The 18,829-nt window shown below is 38.4% G+C and overlaps 1 protein-coding gene across 3 annotated transcripts in view; it reads left to right on the top strand.

The window, feature by feature from the left end:
* LOC115221506 (E3 ubiquitin-protein ligase CBL-B) overlaps positions 1-18,829 on the top strand; it is a 123,251-nt gene that overhangs the window by 76,749 nt on the left and 27,673 nt on the right. For 2 of the 3 annotated variants that reach the window (XM_029791706.2, XM_029791704.2), the window contains exons 4-5: positions 10,784-10,921; positions 13,463-13,691. In XM_029791706.2, coding sequence (XP_029647566.1) covers positions 10,784-10,921; positions 13,463-13,691 — 367 coding nt within the window. The remainder of the gene's footprint in view (positions 1-10,783; positions 10,922-13,462; positions 13,692-18,829) is intronic. The other variant, XM_029791705.2, reaches the window with a different exon arrangement.

The raw sequence follows: 18,829 nt of genomic DNA, 5'->3' as shown, positions 1-18,829 counted from the left end.
ATGTTATTGCCCTCCTAGGGCAATAACACCGAATATAAACTAACTTGGATTCCAGCCAATGAAGCATGGAAAGCAGGTGTAAAATGATGACGCTATGCTCAACAGGCTGCTGTATAGTTTCTGTTTTGCCAAATTCCACTCACAAGGCATTGGTCAACTTGAGGTGATTGTAGAAGACATTGCCCATGGTGCCATACTGTGGGATAGAACTTGAACCCTTGTGGCTGGAAAGTGAACTTCTTAACCAAAAAAAATAGAGAAATTATCCAAAGAAATAGACCTGGAAATAGAGATTACTAGAAAATATGACAGCTGAAAACAGAAGCAATCTTGATGATAATAATAATAATAATAATTGTGCATTAGAAACTGTTCCTTAACAGTGTAATCTGTTGTGCATAAATGAAATAATGATAATAATGGTTTCAAATTTGGCACAACGCCAGCAATTTTGAGGGAGAGGGTAAGTCGATTTCTAACTCTGGTCCTGAACTAGTATTTATTTTATTGACCCGGAAAGGATGAAAGCAAAGTCAATCTTGGTGGCATGCAAAAGTTGTGGTATCTTAATGCAAAAACTGTTCCTGTTATTGAAGGTATCCTAAGTATGATAAACAAGGGATGCCAGAAACATTTGGACAACATCCCAGAAGACCCATGTCTCAAAGAAATCCAAAAGATTGTGCTGACAAGTACTGCTCACATCCTTAGAAAAATGCTCATTAATTGAAATGTTTGTGTTGTATTATATGGAGGTATCTCTCTACTGCCCTCACCACTTCTCCTCGCCAAGTTTTCTGTTATATTTCAACATCTCTTAACCTTCACTTACCCTAGGGCACTAGGTGTGCCCCAGCAAATGATTACATCAAACATGAGGATTAAAAGTATATAACAGTGATAATGATAATGGCTTGATATGTTTTCATGGAAGATGAATGACATCACTTGTATGATGGTGACACTCATTCACAATTATTACATGATGCCAAGACAGTAAAACACACACACACACAAGGGGTGTCTTTCTAAATGGATTTGGTTGAGAGTTTCTATCTATTAAATTCACTAAGGTGCCATACAGTAGGATTGAACATGAAACCATGTGATTTGGAAGCAAACATCTTAACCACATAGCCATACCTGTGGCTATACTATAAAGTAATACATTTAATATGAATATAATATAATGTAAATATTTTGATGCAATTTTGTTGAGTCTGGGACTAGATGGAGCGATTTGCTGTACTTGATATGTCAAGCTAAATAAAATCACTGTCTTCTGCACATACAGGCTTGCCCTTTCAGGGTTTGGTATTGTGTAAATGCACCCATGCCAGTGCTGCATAAACACACCCATCTCAGTGGCACATAGAAGGTACCCAGTGAAGGTACCCAGCACACTCTTAAGTGGTTGGCATTAGGAAGGGCATCCAGCCATAGAAACCATGCCACAACACACAGTTGGGGTTTTGACAGCTCCCAGCTGGCTATCTCCATATCAAACCATGCCAGCATGGAAAGCAGATGTTAAACAATGATGCCCTATTCTTGTCCAAAATTTAAAATCAACAATGTTTTCTTAACCTCAGCAAATACAAAATTAAAAAATCCAGTGAACTTCAAATTCATGTTTTCTAAAATCTGCTTTTTTCTAGGCTCTTTCAGTATAAATAAGTTTGAAATCTGAGTCACTCCAGGCGAGTTACAAGTAGATGAGATCTCTAAGTGGTTTAAAAACACAAGCCTCTAATATCCAAATGGCTAAAAAGTTTCAACAGAAGAGTACCCTGGAGTCATGACTTGGATGCTGCCCAGCCCCCTTAGGGTGTAATAAGTTGAGGACCAAAACACTTGCCTGAGTGTGGGTTTTTTTCTCTGAAGACCTGCAGTTCAGCTCTCTTGAGAGTTTCTTACCACCAACATAATATAATGAAATATGATGTGAATACAGCACTTAATATGATCTAAACTAGTAATTTCTCTGATTTGGTTGTTGATGTTTAATCGGTAAAATTTGGTTAATAAACACTCAGAGATTTATACGTTTATCGCAGCAATGACAACAAGATGAAGAAAAGATAAATATCAGAAAGAGAAGTGAAAACCACTTGTGTAGTAATGAGGAAAGAGATACTTAATGAATGAAGCTATTGTTTTATTCTATTGTAATTAGCTCTTAATCATTATACTTGTGGCTTTTGTCCCAGTTTTGATACCAGTAAGACAAGAGAGAGAGAAGCACTTATATAAACATGATGTATTCCTCATGGCACTTGAGCTATCCCTATCATAGGTCCTTCACTCAACATTATTTTTCTGAGTTAATCATCTTACAATAGCTCTAGTCTAACATGACTTCTGGCCTTAACTGCAAAATGGAAAATAAATACTATTTCATTGTCCTACTTTTGGATAGTTTTTAATATTTTGAAGAGTTATAAATTGGATGTATATAAAATTTAAAGCCGCTAAGCACTTGTCTAGTTTAAGCTTCATGAAAAATCTATGGAAGTGCTTTTCCATATACTCTTTTACTTGTTTCAGTCATTTGACTGCGGCCATGCTGGAGCACCGCCTTTTAGTCGAGCAAATCGACCCCGGGACTTATTCTTTGTAAGCCCAGTACTTATTCTATCGGTCTCTTTTGCCGAACCGCTAAGTAACAGGGACATAAACACGCCAACATCGGTTGTCAAGCAATGCTAGGGGGACAAACACAGACACACACACACATACATATATATATATACATATATACGACAGGCTTCTTTCAGTTTCCGTCTACCAAATCCACTCACAAAGCATTGGTTGGCCCGGGGCTATAGCAGAAGACACTTGCCCAAGATACCACGCAGTGGGACTGAACCCGTAAGCATGTGGTTGGTTAGCAAGCTACTTACCACACAGCCACTCCTGCGCCTGTTTAACTTTTTCTTATGGCAGATAAAGCCAGGATGAAACTAGCCTTTAATCTTTTTACTGAGCTGCCATTTTACTCAAAATTGATCTGAGATATTTCAAGTCATCTGAGGTTTTTCTTTGTTTTATTTCGTTTGATCAGCCTGATATTGGTTGCTGTATTTTGACTATGGCTCAGAGTGGTTGGCGTTAGGAAGGGCACCCAGCTGTAGAAACTCTGCCAGATCAAATTGTAGCCTGGTGCAGCCTTCTGGTTTGCCAGTCCTCAGTCAAATCGTCCAACCCATGCTAGCATGGAAAGCAGACGTTAAACGATGATGATGGTCAGAATCTTGCTCTTTTCTGGACCGACTTCTGTTCCATTCAATCCTGGTGTTCTTTTTAGTCTTGTGGGAAGTTCTTGCAGTCTGGCTTTGCTGCCATCCATCAGATTGATATCGTCAGTAAAACATAGGTTACAGAGGAACCAGCCCTCGTTGTAAATGGAAATGTGGGAATCCTGTAATGTCTCCTGATTGATGATATTTTCTATGCAGTTGTTGAAAACCACTGGAGATAGGAGACAGCCTTGGTGGACTGTTCTATGATGTTATACAGGAGAACTTGTTTGAATTGTCATACAGTGCTTGAGTTCTTTGGATGGAGTTACAGGACCTCAAACCCTCCTGCCTCATCACGTGACCCCAAACCCTCCTGTCCCACAGATCAAAGGTGTTTTCGAGGTCAGTGCATTTGTTGTAGATGCTGCGCATTGGTGTTGCAGACATTTCTTGGTCAGCACTCTGATGTTGAATATTTCCTCTGACGTACTTCTTTCGGATCAGTTATTCTGTGAGGAGGAGGAAAAGCTTTCTCCGATGACCAGACCAAACTGATGGTTCTGTATTTCTCAGCGAGCTGGCAGAATCGTTAGCACGCCGGGCGAAATGCTTAGCGGTATTTCGTCTGCCGTTACGTTCTGAGTTCAAATTCCGCCGAGGTCAACTTCGCCTTTCATCCTTTCGGAGTCGATGAATTAAGTACCAGTTACACACTGGGGTCAATGTAATCGACTTAATACCTATGTCTGTCCTTGTTTGTCCCCTCTATGTTTAGCCCCTTGTGGGTAGTAAAGAAATAGGTATTTCTTCTGCCGTTACGTTCTGAGTTCAAATTCCACTGAGGTCAACTTCGCCTTTCATCCCTTCGGGGTCGATAAATTAAGTACCAGTTACGCACTGGGGTCGATGTAATCGACTTAATACCTATGTCTGTCCTTGTTTGTCCCTTCTATGTTTAGCCCCTTGTGGGCAGTAAAGAAATAGGTTCTGTATTTCTCAGATTCCCTGAGTATCAGTGATGTTGAGATTGTTTCCCAGACAGCCCTGCAGTTCCTATCATTCCTGTCAATGGAAGCCTTGTGACTGTGACATTGAATCCAACTCTACATTGCTGATGTCGATGATTTTACAACATCTTAGTTTAATTTCTTGATTCTACATTGTTTTAATAATTCATGTAATCATGTGATGGCTGAGTGCTCTCCCTTACTTGAGTTGGGCGGTGATCAGTTGCAGCATTAAAGTCTTTGCTACACAGATCTTCTTAATCCTCCGACACTTTGCAATTACAATTACTTCAGATTGTGTAATATGTACAATCACTATGTAGTGTTGATGTAGTCGGGTTTCAATAGTAACCAGAGACACGTACACATTGTGTAATGTGTTCAGTAGATATGTTAAGTGTCAGCTATACCCAGTTGTTCTTCACATTAAATTTAGCGGTTGTTATTGTTTAATTTTGAGTTACGTCTGATTAGGCAAACTTATAATCAGGGGCGTTCCAGTCCTGACCATTTTGTTTTTATCTTTTTTAGGTATAGTGTACCTGAGACTACGTTGTCCAATGTGTCTTTTCTTTTCTAAAGCTGTAGGGTGTAACTTGAGGGAAATGTGGCTGCTATTTCTGTTGGAACCTACTTCTACATAAACTGGCCTTTGTTCCTTCATTCTAATTCTTCATTTTTTGCTTGGTGTGGGTGAAAGACGACTAGCCTTTTTGGGTGGAGTATCGGATAACTTTACAGTCATCTATCTACACTGTGACAGGAAATAAGTGTACTAGACAGTGTTATCTTTACAGTAATCTGTCTACACTTTCTGAGACAGGAAGCAAGCAAACTCCAGTCACTTCTTTCTGCTGACTGAGATGTGGATGTAAGTGTATTTATTACACAGTGAAAGGACTCCTCAAGAAGTGTTGAACTGAACTGATAGTTCATTGCTAACACAAGGACCATATTTCTGTTTGAAGGGGTAAAGGGTGTGATATGTAAGTGTCTGAATATCAAACAGATGAGTTTGTCAGGGAGTGAGATGTTGTGATGTTGATGCATTTTGCCATTATGGAAATAGCTTAGGTGAAAGGAAATTCTTTGGACTATTATTGAAATTGAACCGTTGATTTTGGTTGAGCACAGTTCACCCCTGTATAATTAGTTAATCACTTCTCATTGATAAAAGATAAAAAAATAATAATCAAGACCCAATTATGCAAATGATCAAGTGTTTAGGAGGGAATTGTATCTGGCTTGTAATAATATCTAGTTGTAATTAACTAATTAACCCTTTCGTTACCATATTTATTTTGAGATATTCTGTGTTTCTTTCAATTACTTTAAATATAGTAAAGAATTTAGTAAAATAACTTTGTTATCATTAAGCTAGTGTTAGGAACATAAATTGTGATTAAGGTTTGGTGGAAGATTTTAATTCAAAACTTATGAAAACAAGACATTTGTACTCAAAGCAAGAGCCGGTTTCAGCCGGGTTGGTATTGAAAGGGTTAAAATACTTTATTAATGTACAACTCATTATTACTGCTCATGGTGACTCTACTAACTTCATGTGATGTCAGTCATCTTTTCCCTGTTTGTAATCCCAGGCCATAACAAACTGTATCCTTATGGGAGAGGAAGTCAACCAGGCAACAGCCACAAGTAAAGGACTCTCTGTGTAGCCACTTAACTTACTACAAATAGTGATCAAATCTCAAATCACATCTGCCATCTTACAATATGATGGACACATCGGATAATGTAGTCAAGGTTATATAAAAAGATGGGATGGTCATGGCTGAAAGTTCTTAGTTATAGGTCTGCTCAAACATCTGATTAAACACTGACAACCACCGAGACACACACCATTTGCCTACTTTAATATATCCCGAATGTTACTTAGTCATCTCTAGAGATCCTTCTGCCCCGTCTTTTATAGAAATGTTGTCTTTCAGAAAGCAGAAAAAAATTTTAAAAAGACAACAAAAAACAAATTAAGTTCCATATTTCCAGAATGTGGGATTCCAGGATTTAATTGCTCTCACCACTCCCTCTGTAGTCTGGCATCCAAAAAGTACTATTCAAGTGTGTTTGTTTCCAGTGCCGCCTTACTGGCCTCTATGCTGGTGGCACGTAAAAAGCACCATTTGAGTGTAGCTGATGCCAGTACCGCCGGACTGGCTCTCATGCCAGCGGCACATAAATAGCACTCACTACACTCTCGGATTGGTTGATGTTAGGAAGGGCATCCAGCTATAGAAACATTGCTAGATTGGATTGGAGTCTGGTGCAGCCTTCTGGCTTGCCAGCCCTCAGTCAAACTGTCCAACCCATGCCAGCATGGAAAGTGGACGTTAAACGACAATGATGATCATGATGATGATGATCATGATGATGAGTCCCAAGAGAGTAATTTTTGGAATAACTTCAGTTTTTAGTCCTCCCATCTGGGTTAAATAGCCACTTATTAGTGAGTTAAAATAGTTAATTGTAAACTGTTTTTTTTACATAATACATTATAATTTTCTAAATTCCACTGACCTACTCTCTATTTAACATTATCTGTTACTATTGAGATAATATTTCAAACAGGAAAATGAGTTTATTGGTGTGATTAGAACAGGATCTTTGCAGTGGCATGCTTGTTACATTTGCTTTTAAGTTTTCTTTTTCAATTTAAACTTACATTAGTTGAAAGTTGAACCATAATTTGTTGAAGTGGACCAGTCACCAGAACTGTCAACTGTGTAGAAATAGGACGTAATGTTATCGTCGCCTGAATTGGGCCACATTATAGCTGATCCAATTTCCATTTTGCATTCTAAGAGGGCAGCTGACAGGGCTCATGTTTCGTTAATTGGAACTATTTAACTGCATTACCACAACCAACTTTTAACTCAGTCACTTCCAAATTCGGTTGAGGATACCTGCTCTATTATAGTGGCTGTTTACATCTTATTCTCTCTTCATTGGTGAACCATTTAAGGAGCTGTAGTGTAGTCAGTGGGAATGGAGAGGAAGACTAGCTTTCTTATAATGTTGGCACAATTAGAGAAAGTCATTTAGCTGCTTAGAATAGTATCTTCTATTTTCAAAGCCTTTGTGATCAAGTGTTGTCAATGTGTGTAAATGTTTGTTAAATTGATGACAATTATCATCAACATTTAATTTCTATTTTCCATACTGGCATGGGTTGGATGGCTAGACAAGAACTGGAAAGGCCAGGGGCCACACCATCTTTCATAGTCTGTTTTCGCTTGGTTTCTACAGCTAGATGCCCTTCCTAATGTCAACCACCTTTACAGAGTGTACTGGGTGCTTTTTACTTGGTACCAGCACAATGATAAATCATTTCTTTAAAAATTGATTTGTGTAATCGATGATGATAATTTGAACCTAGCATCAAAAGGAATGGATACTTTTTTTTATTGCCTCTGAAAGATAAATGTGGGATTCCAGGGTTTAATTGCTCTCACCACTCCCTCTCTAGTCTGGCATCCAAAACCTAATGGTAGGTTATTTTTAAGCTTTTGTACAGCTGGAATATATGTAATGCTGCAGCATGGTCATGGTGGTGATAGCTAAAACTACAGAACTACCATTGATAAAGTTATTGTTGATCATGGTAGGATTTTGACTCAGAGCATAGAGAGTTCAAACAGACACCCTGGAGCATTCTTTCCAACATGACTGCCAATTTGTCACTTTAGAGACATCAATTACATGAGTCTTTCTAGTGGCAAGATTATTAACCCTTTCGATACCAACCCGGCTGAAACCGGCTCTGGCTCTTGTTTTCTTAAGTTTTGAATTAAAATCTTCCACCAAACCTTAGTCACAATTTATGTTCTTAACACTAGCTGAATGATAACTAAGTTTTGAATTACAGTAATGAAAGGGTTAAAATATATAACAGAGACACAATTCCTAACCCTTTCGATACCAACCCGGCTCTGGTTCTGTAGTACAAATGTCTTGTTTTCTTAAGTTTTGAATTAAAATCTTCCACCAAACACCGGCTTAATGATAATTAAGTTATTTTACTAAATCCTTTGTTATTTTTAAAATTAATTAAAAGAAAACGGAGCATCTCAAAATAAATACAGTAACGAAAGGGTTAAGGGCTATCCATGGCTGTTGGTTCTATCTTCTCTTATTTGTATTTTAAAAATTTATCTCATTCTTGATATCTAACATGAATTGAGGTTATAGAAACTAAAATACACAATGATATCAGTTGGTTTAAACCCTTTAGTGTTCAGATTATTCTGTCAAATGTGATGTTTGTTTATTTATATTGTTTTGAATTAAACATGCATTATCTTTATTGTTTAGATATTTCAGTGATGTGATTATTTAGTTTTAGAATGACATGGTAGGGCTGAGGTGAGAGGCGAGATCTGGTCAGTTTCAATATAAAACAGGTTAAATATTCTGGCCGGATATAGCCGGTTTGAATGCTAAAGGGTTAAACTCCTGATCCTCAATCAAGTACATTATCCACTTGACGACCAATGGCCTCCAGTTATGTAACTGGAACTAAAAGAATGTTGGCAATAAGGGATGGAACCAGTAATGATTTGTAACTAATTAATTAATACCAAGCCTTGTTAAGTGGTTTCTTTATTAACATTGATAATTACTGCATGTGTTGGTTGATAATTATTTGTTAGAACAACATCACTACCACCAGTTTTTATAAATACCACCTCGGTCATTAGGGGCACCACCACCACCACCACCATAGTCATTATTTGCGCTGCCACCATCACTATAAAAGACCTAGGATTGACAACAAAAATATGTTGCTCTAGAGATCTTTTGGGCAACGTATGTAAACAGTTCATCCGTGGACAATGGCCGTGAGAAATACAGCTTCTCTAACCAGATTTTTACGCATAATCATTGTTACTGTGTGTGGTTTTTGGATTTGGTTTGCAAGATTCTTTATATGAGTTCATGTGTTGAAGCATATTTTGTTGTGTCTGGGGAGAGCCATTTTCTTTTTGTGCCTTATAATGTAACACACTCACCGGTAAAAATTTCCACTTATTTCTTATTTTTATTTTCCTAAAATTTTCATTGCGTTTTGCAACTTTTTCAATAGTCTGTCCATTTGCAAGACGCAACGAAAATTTCGACTCTCCCCAGACACAACAGAATTGTTACTGTGTGTTGTTATATTACTAACTATTATAAACAATAGTGTGGAAAAATGTGGCTTCAAAAGTCGAAAAGGGCTAGCAAACCTGTGTTGCATTAATTTAAGATGAAAATATATGAGACACATCACTCTTAATGTTGCCATGTAAATTCTGATGCTGGCGTTTTGCTTAATAGAAACTAACCAAAGGCAGTGAGCTGGCAGAAGCGTTAACACGCTGGGCAAAATGCTTAGTGGTAATTCGTCTGCCATTACGTCCTGAGTTCAAATTCCACCGAGGTCAACTTTGCCTTTCATCCTTTCGGGGTCGATAAATTAAGTACCAGTTACGCACTGGGGTTGATGTAATTAACTTAATCCCTTTGTCTGACCTTGTTTGTCTCCTCTGTGTGTAGCCCCTTGTGGGCAATAAAGAAATAAGAAACTAACCATTTGTTTGCCAGGAGGTTCCAAAGAATAAAAAAGCCAGCCATACATACATACATAACACAAAAACACATGCGTGATGATGATGTAGATATGTGTGTGTATGTATGTATGTATATCATCATTATCATTTGACATCTATTTATCAAGGGTTGGATGGTTTGGCAGGAGGTGGTAAGGCTGGTGGTCACACCAGGCTCCATTGTTTTTTCTGGTATTGTTTCTATGCCTGGAAGACCTTCCTAATGTCGATCACTTTACAGAGTGTAGTGGATGGTTTTCACATGGCGCCAGCGCATGTACATTTTACATGATACCAGCACTAGTGCTTTATAAGTGGCACCAGTAATATATATATATATATATATACCACTTAAAACATACTCGTGCTGGTGTCATGTATAATGCACTTATTAAAAACATTAAAAAAATATGTATATGAGTGGCTGTGTGGTAAGTAGCTTGTTTACCAACCACATTGTTCCGGGTTCAGTCCCATTGCGTGGCACCTTGGGCAAGTGTCTTCTACTATAGCCTCGGGCCGACCAAAGCCTTGTGAGTGGATTTGGTAGACGGAAACTGAAAGAAGCCCGTCGTATATATGTATATATATATAGTACTCACCCCGAATTTCTATATATATATATATATATATGTGTGTGTGTTTGTGTTTGTCCCCCTAGCATTGCTTGACAACCGATGCTGGTGTGTTGATGTCCCCGTTACTTAGCGGTTCGGCAAAAGAGACCGATAGAATAAGTACTGGGCTTACAAAAGAATAAGTCCCGGGGTCGAGTTGCTCGATTAAAGGCGGTGCTCCAGCATGGCCGCAGTCAAATGACTGAAACAAGTAAAAGAGTATACATACATACATATATGTACACACACACACACACGCATGCATAGCTTATAAAGTTTGTTGCATTTAAGACTCATACATTTTCTCTTTCCAGCTATGTTTTCCGGTTGAGCTGCACACGTCTTGGCCAGTGGGCAATAGGCTATGTCACCACAGATGGCCAAATTTTACAAACAATTCCACAAAATAAATCTCTTTGTCAAGCTTTGCTTGATGGCCAAAGAGAAAGCTTGTAAGTATTCTCAGTATTGTTGTTGTTGTCTATTGTTGTTATTGTTGGTTTAGGTGATTGAATGGTCCTTGTCTGTATGAGGTTTCAGTGTACTGTTGTATGTGTGGTCAGTCATAGCTGATCGGGCTTCACCTGCTGAAGTTCAGTCTACATTTAGGTAGCCTTAGATACCTAGAGCTCCACATTGTGTGTGAGATCTGAAGTGTGTGTATCAGAGGCGGCTCCAGGTCATCAGCATCATTCGGGCTCATCACAGATTTTGCATAAGACAACATTCCTGCTCGAAGAATTTCACTCTTTTCCACTTTATTTCTAGCCCCAAATAACTTTTTTTTTTTTAATATCTAGCACTATGTCTTTCTCCATTTCTAAGTTAGGGGTTAAAATAAAGCAACCCTGCAAAATACAACTGATCTTTATGCACAAACGCACAGAATAACAGCAATCAAATAATGACAGCAGAGTGCACACCAAACATTAGCAATCTAACTGTTGCCTGTTCTCTTGACAAGAGATACCAGTTAGTCTTTTACACCTACCAAGCTTGTTCGTATTAGCCTGAGTTGCTGGATAATTTTTTGTTCCTTTCAGAATGTTTTGGAATATAAACTTTTCATAGATGGAAATTTAAATCCTAATCTCTAGAGAAATTTATTGTTTCAAGAAAATATTGAAATTGAATTACTTTTAAGTTTTACAATTATAGATAACAACTCGGGTTGTAACTTCTGAGCCTGAGTTAGGCACATGTGAACAATGTCGAGAGAAAGTCTGCTACAAATGATATTTTTTGGCACAGGGCACCTCTAAGACAGCCGCCAGACTCTAAACGAAAGTAAATAAACTGCGACCAGGCTCAATAAAAGGAGCCCAAGTTATTGGCTGTAATTACATACTTGAAGTCAGTGTTGGCAGAAATGAAATCAGCCTGCAAATACACGTTCACTTTACTAAATTGACACATAGTTGGAACTTTGTTAGGTGATACTATTCTGGGGTCAGAGTGGACCTGGGAAAAGTAGTAGCTAAGAGATGGTTCCACACTCCTCAAAACCTAAAACGAGGAGAAAAGTAAACGGAGAAATGTTTAGCCATCATGTGTTTTAGAGTGGAAGAGAATAGGCGCAGGAGTGGCTGTGTGGTAAGCAACTTGCTTACGAACCACATGGTTCTGGGTTCAGTCCCACAACGTGGCACCTTGGGCAAGTGTCTTCTGCTATAGCCTCGGGCTGACCAAAGCCTTGTGAGTGGATTTGGTAGATGGAAACTGAAAGAAGCCTGTTGTATATATGTGTGTATATATATATATATATGTATGTATGTATGTGTGTGTATATATGTTTGTGTGTCTGTGTTTGTCCCCCTAGCATTGCTTGACAACCGATGCTGGTGTGTTTACATCCCCGTCACTTAGTGGTTCGGCAAAAGAGGCCGATAGAATAAGTACTGGGCTTACAAAGAATAAGTCCTGGGGTCGATTAGCTCGACTAAAGGCGGTGCTCCAGCATGGCTACAGTCGAATGACTGAAACAAATAAAAGAGTAAAGAGAGTGTTTGGAGTGTTCACAGATGAAACAAAGCTAGAAGCAGTGATACATTTCAACCACAACCCACAGATCTATTTCTCTCTCTCCTCACTTCCTCGGTAAAGAATTTCTAACCTGAAACCTCAAACTTCTTCCTTTCCTTGCAGAAAAGACATTTGAAACTACAACACTCCTTTTTTTTTTTTTTTTTTTTTTCTGACATCAGTTTCCTCTGATTCCATGATACCAAAACCCTGTTCATGGGAAATAGTTTTCTAATTCTTAAAACTGGAGAAACTGGTAGTAACAACAACTAATTAACAGGCTCGTTAATGGTATCAGGTGATTGAGATGTTTTGGCACTGCCTATATGGCATCACTAATTTGATACTGATTTAACACACTTTAATGCCTCTCTGTGTATGTGTGTATATATATATATATATATATATATATATATATATACACACACATTCATAAATATTAATATATATATTTAGGGAGAGTTTACGAAAAAAACAAGAGACAAAGACAGGTGGTGTACAAAACAAACAGGTGTATTAGTATAACGCTCAGGAATAGAAAAAGTCTTTTATGTTTTGAGCCTACGCTCTTCTACAGAAAGGGACACAGAAAAAAACAAGGAGAGGATAAAAAATGTGTGTTGTGGCTAACGATCTATCATGGTGATATATATATATATATATATATATATATGCTTTCAAAATGTGACCTCTTGTGTACCGTTGTCGATTTTTTTTCCTCTGTCTTCCCTTCTCTGGATCTTTCCTTCTCCTATGTTTCCGACGAAGAGCTCTGCTCGAAACGTTAAACCCTCCTTTCCTGAGTGTCCAATAATACTTTATTTGTTCCACGTCCTCGCGTTGTTGTGTTTTTTTGTGTGCTTTCTTGTTTGGATTAACTTTATATATATATATCATGTGTGTGTGTGTTTGTGTAATTAATATATCTTCAATATTAACACAGCCATACTGTTTCTGCTTCTACTTTGCAGTTTTCTCTATCCCGATGGTCGGAGTATCAATCCAGACTTAAGTTTCCTCGTCCAGGACTGTCAGGAGGACCATATAAAAGTTACTCAGGAGCAATATGAACTCTACTGTGAGATGGGCTCAACTTTCCAGCTGTGCAAAATATGTGCTGAAAATGATAAGGATATCCGCATAGAACCTTGTGGTCACCTGCTTTGTACTCCTTGTCTTAACCAGTGGCAGGTAGGGCAGGCATGTATTATAATTGTTTTATTACTTACTATATACCTTCACCAATCCACCTAACACCAGTTGCATTCAAATGGAACTAATTATTATTATTATTATTATTATTATTATTATTATTGGGGGTTGATAAATTATTAAGTACTAGTGAAACACTGGGGTCGTTGTAATCGACTAATCTCCCTCCCCCAAGAATCACAGGCCTTGTACCTATAGTAGAAAGAATTATTATTATTATTGAGTGAGAGAGCAGTGCATGCCATCAAAGTGACACTGGGGTAAAATATATGAAGCCCAGTATACCCATCATGACTACCCATCTGATAAGGGTACACTAGTCACATGCATCACAACCATGTGTGCGCGACATGGTGATCTCATATCAAGATAAACAGCACATGACCTTGCAGGTGGGGCCCAGTTAGAATTTTCTTCAGGTTGAGTAGCCCATCCCGCTCAAAAGGTCCCTGAATAAGGGTTGTTTAAGGATGTTGAAAGAACCACCCATGTTTCCAAAGACGAATTATTCAAACCCCAAAGAATCCCTCTCAACACATGGCTATGATGCTCCCCCACTAAGGGACCTGCTCAACTGGTTAAGGTCAAACAACTGACAAGCAAATCTGTGGTATTGAGCAGAATATATTATTATATTATTATTATTATTAGGGTGGTAGGTTGGCAGAATTGCCTGAATGACAGATAAAATGCTTTTACGTTCTGAGTTCAAATGCTGTCAAGATCAATTTTGCCTTTCATCCTCTCAGGGTCAGTACAATAAAGTGCCAGCCAAATATTGGGGATCAATTTGATCAATTAGTCATCATTATCATCATGATCATTTAACTTCTGTCTTCCCTACCAGTATGGGTCAAGCAATTCAACAGGATCCAACAAGCTGGAGGATTGTGTTGAGCTCTGATGTCAGCTTTGGCATTGTGTCGATGGTTGGATGCCCTTCCTAACACCAACCATATACAGAAAGCACAGTGTGCATTTTTTTCATGGCACCAGTACTTGTGGGATGTTCAAGAAACTTGCAAGATGAGACACTACAACTGAGTGAGGGTGCAGTATTGAGGGAAGTGGCTTTGTGCTGTAGTAACTAGTGTCTTGCTGTAGAAGAGATACAGGACTCTCTCAGCTAGATGTCTTGCAAACAACTTGCACATGCAAGTGCTACCAGTCAAAATCTCTGCATACTGGAAGCCAGCAAGTGTATGGTATCATCAGGAGAGAATGTGCACCGTTTTGGGACCTACCTCTCAATGGCATCAATACGCACCGGCCCCCCTCACTGATATGAGGCCCCACTTGCTAGATCTGCTGGTTATCAAATAAAGCTCAATATTCTTCTAGCCATCGCTCATCGTCTCTTTTCAACCAAATCCAGTGGCTAGCCTTCTCCACTACAGCTGAGTGAGGGTGCAGTATTGAGGGAAGTGGCTTTGTGCTGTAGTAATTTGTGTCTTGCTGTAGAAGAGATACAGAACTCTCCCAGCAAGATAGAAAGTGAGCAAAGATATTGGTGATGAGGTGCTAAGTGTACCCTAAAGGTACAGAGAAGGTGAATATGAGAGAATAGGGAAGAGATTCACAAATTCCTGATCTCATACCTAATTAAGGCAGTGAACAGGCATAATCATTACCTGAACAAAATGCTTAGTGGTATTTCACCTGTTTTTGTTCTGAGTTCAAATTCAGCTGTTGTCGACTTTGCTTTTCGTCCTTTTGGGGTCTATAAAATAAGTACCAGTTGGGCTGCGGGGTTGGTGTAATTGACTTCCCTGCCTCTCAAAATTACCAGCAACAGGAGTATTATTACTATTATTATTATTATTAGTATTATTTCTGGGTCTTCTGACTGAGTCATAAATAACAATTATCAGTAGTGCATAGCAAAATTGAAAGCACATTTAATTACAAACCATAACATTCTGAGTGGAAATCCCATCTCAACTGACTTTACGTTTCCTCCATTTGGGATTGAAAAAAATAAAGTAGCATTAAAATGCAATTGCAATGTCTAGCTTAGTATTTTCTATATGGGAAATAATTATTAATTAATTAATTTGTTAATTAATTAGTTATGGCAGCGAGCTGGCAGAATTTTTGGAGAGTTGAACAAAATGCTTTGTGGCCTTTCTTCTGGATATTTACATTCGGAGTTCAAATTCTGCTGTGGCTTACTTTTTTTTTTTTTATTCTTTCGGCATTGATAAAATAAGTATCGGTTAGGCACTGGGGTCAATGAAACTGAGTTATCTCTTCCCTAAACTTACTAGCCTTGTGCCAAAATTTGAAACCATAATTATCAAGCAGTGTACAAAGTGTGCTATTGCATGTCGACTAAGCATAGTTATCAAACATGGAAGAAGGGTTACGGTTGGATAGAAATGAGGCAAGCCTGGATGTATGTATTGTTAATAGACGGGGTCAGTGGAACATAAGTCTGGTGAGAGAAAAAGTGGGCAGAGGACATAGGTTAGAAGACTGTTGCTTTACCCATTTCTATAAATAATAAAGAAATGGATAAAGTGACTTATGGCCATCCCTGTATACCTATAGATTGAAACAATAATGAACAGCCGTAATTGATTTTCAAACCTTATTCAGCTCTGATCAATGGTGTCTCCATCACTTGATCAATTCCAGAGAAAAAAGTAGCCAGTTTGTTTATATGCAAATCAAATCACAGCTTCAGAAAACACAAGCTACTAATTTGCATTCTATACATATTTAACAATTTATTATCGACAGCGGTTGTGTGGTAAGTAGCTTGCTTACCAACCACATGGTTCCGGGTTCATTCCCACTGTGTGGCACCTTGGGCAAGTGTCTTCTACTATAGCCTCAGGCCGACCAAAGCCTTGAATGGATTTGGTAGACGGAAACTGAAAGAAGCCTGTTGTGTGTGTGTGTCTGTGTTTGCCCCCACCCCCAGCATCGTTTCACAACCGATGGTGGTGTGTTTACGTCCCTGTAGCTTGGCGGTTCGGCAAGAGAGACCGATAGAATAAGTACTAGGCTTACGAAGAATAAGTCCTGGGGTCGATTTGCTTGACCAAAGGCAGTGCTCCAGCATGGCCGCAGTCAAGTGACTGAAAGAAGCAAAAGAGTAAAAGAGCCTCTCATTGGGGATCTCAATCCACAGAGTATCAAGATATACACACACACACGCACACACACGTATGTATACACACGTGTGTGTGTGTGTGTGTGTGTGTGTGTGTATTAAACCATCTGACATTACTTCACAAACTGAACAAAGGACTTATTTCTAAAGATCTCATTCAACAATAATTGGACTCTTTTGTCCACTACACTCTTGCTACCCACACATGACCACCACTGGTGGTGAGGCTGGCACAACTAACTGTAGCCTTGCTGCCCACAAAAGCCGACCACTGGTGAAACCAGCACAGCTGCTATTATAACCTGTGCTGCCCACACAAGCCGACCACTGATGAAACCGGCCCAACTATTGTAGCCAAGACATGCTGTTGTTATGGTGATTAAAAACATTGAGATGATGATGATGTTGTCTGTAGCAACTGCAGTGATGCTGTGAAACTCTTAACTGTCAGCCGTCTCCTTCAAACACTTTTACATCATTTCTCCTCCCACACATATCTTCTGTTCCAGCATCACTCGTTGACAACCTTTTGTGGCCATGTGTCACTTTCTCAGCTAAAGTGCTTTTTACAGAAAAAGCAAAATATATTTATATTATCCTATACATACACGTATATATATAGTTTGTTTGTGTATGTATATACGTAGTGCTTGTCTGTATACAGTGTGTATGTACACACACACACACACGCACATGTATTTGTGTATACATGCATGTGTGTATTTATATATATTATATTAAATTAGAGACAAAACCACTATTAGGCAAATCATACAATGAAAAACTTAAGCCAATACATAAGATTATTTAATTTATATTATTTAAATATATAACAAAATTATTAAAAAAATATAATTAATATATCACTACGATCGTTTCATGGCTGTTAATTTCTTTAAATTTTCAAGTCACAGTCATTCATCAGGTGGTTTAAATATTTATCTTGGCGAGGTTTAAACAATGAACTCATATATATATATATATATATATATATTCATGTGTGCATATGTTAATGTATTGGATCATCCCGTAAATAATGCAGTTTTTTAATACTTTTATTTTTCAAAATTAAGATAAAGTTCTTTTTTAATCTAAAATATACTCTCCTTCATTTTCTACAATGCTCTTCCATCTATCTGGTAGACTTGTAAAGCCCCTCTTCCAAAATTCACTTGTCTGTGACGAAAAATACTCCTCCAGTACTCTTCTCACCTTGTCTACAGAATTCATATTTTTTCCGTCCAAATGATTTTGAAGACTGCAGAATAAATGATAATCAGATGGGGCAATGTCCAGCGAATATGGTGGGTGGGGCATCGTTTCCCGTTCAGACTGCTCCACCCTTTGGAATGTCATCCTTGCTGTATGTGGCTGGGCATTATCCTGATGGAAGAACACCTTTTGTCTTGAAACCAAAGATGGTTGTTTTTCTTCTTGTGCTGACTTAAACCAATTAAGCTGCTCGCAGTAGATCTCCTTTCATATCATTTGGTTTGGGTTTAAAAGTTCAAAGTAGACTTAACCTTCCGTATCCCACCTAACAGATAACAACACCTTACGTGAGTGAAGACCTTCTTTCATGTGGGATGATGGTGTTTCTCTTTTCCCTATCCACTGTCTTCAGTTCTTGACATTTTTATAGAGAACCCATTTCTCATCACCAGTCACTAATCAGTCCAAAAAAGGTTCATTCATGAGATGTGTCAGCAAAGAAGAGCATGCATTCACCCGCTGTGCATGATTAGCCTTGGAAAGTTTGTGAGGAAACCATTGACCCAATTTGCTGACTTTTCCGATGGCACACAGGTGTCAATGAATGGTTGAATCACCAAATCCAAGCTTCTCTGTTAGTTCCTCAACAATTATGTTAGGATTCTGTTCCACCAGAATTTGCAGGACATCCTCATTGAGCTCTACAGATCTTCCAGGATGAGTCTTGTCTTCCAGGCTGTAGTTTCTGGCTTGGAATATCTGGAACCACCGTTGACACTGACTTACAATTATTATC

This window comes from Octopus sinensis, linkage group LG18 (assembly GCF_006345805.1).
Source record: "Octopus sinensis linkage group LG18, ASM634580v1, whole genome shotgun sequence".
NCBI classification, from domain to species: Eukaryota; Metazoa; Mollusca; class Cephalopoda; order Octopoda; family Octopodidae; genus Octopus; species Octopus sinensis.
Note: the sequence above shows the minus strand (reverse complement) of the source record. Positions and strands in the feature narration are given on the sequence as shown.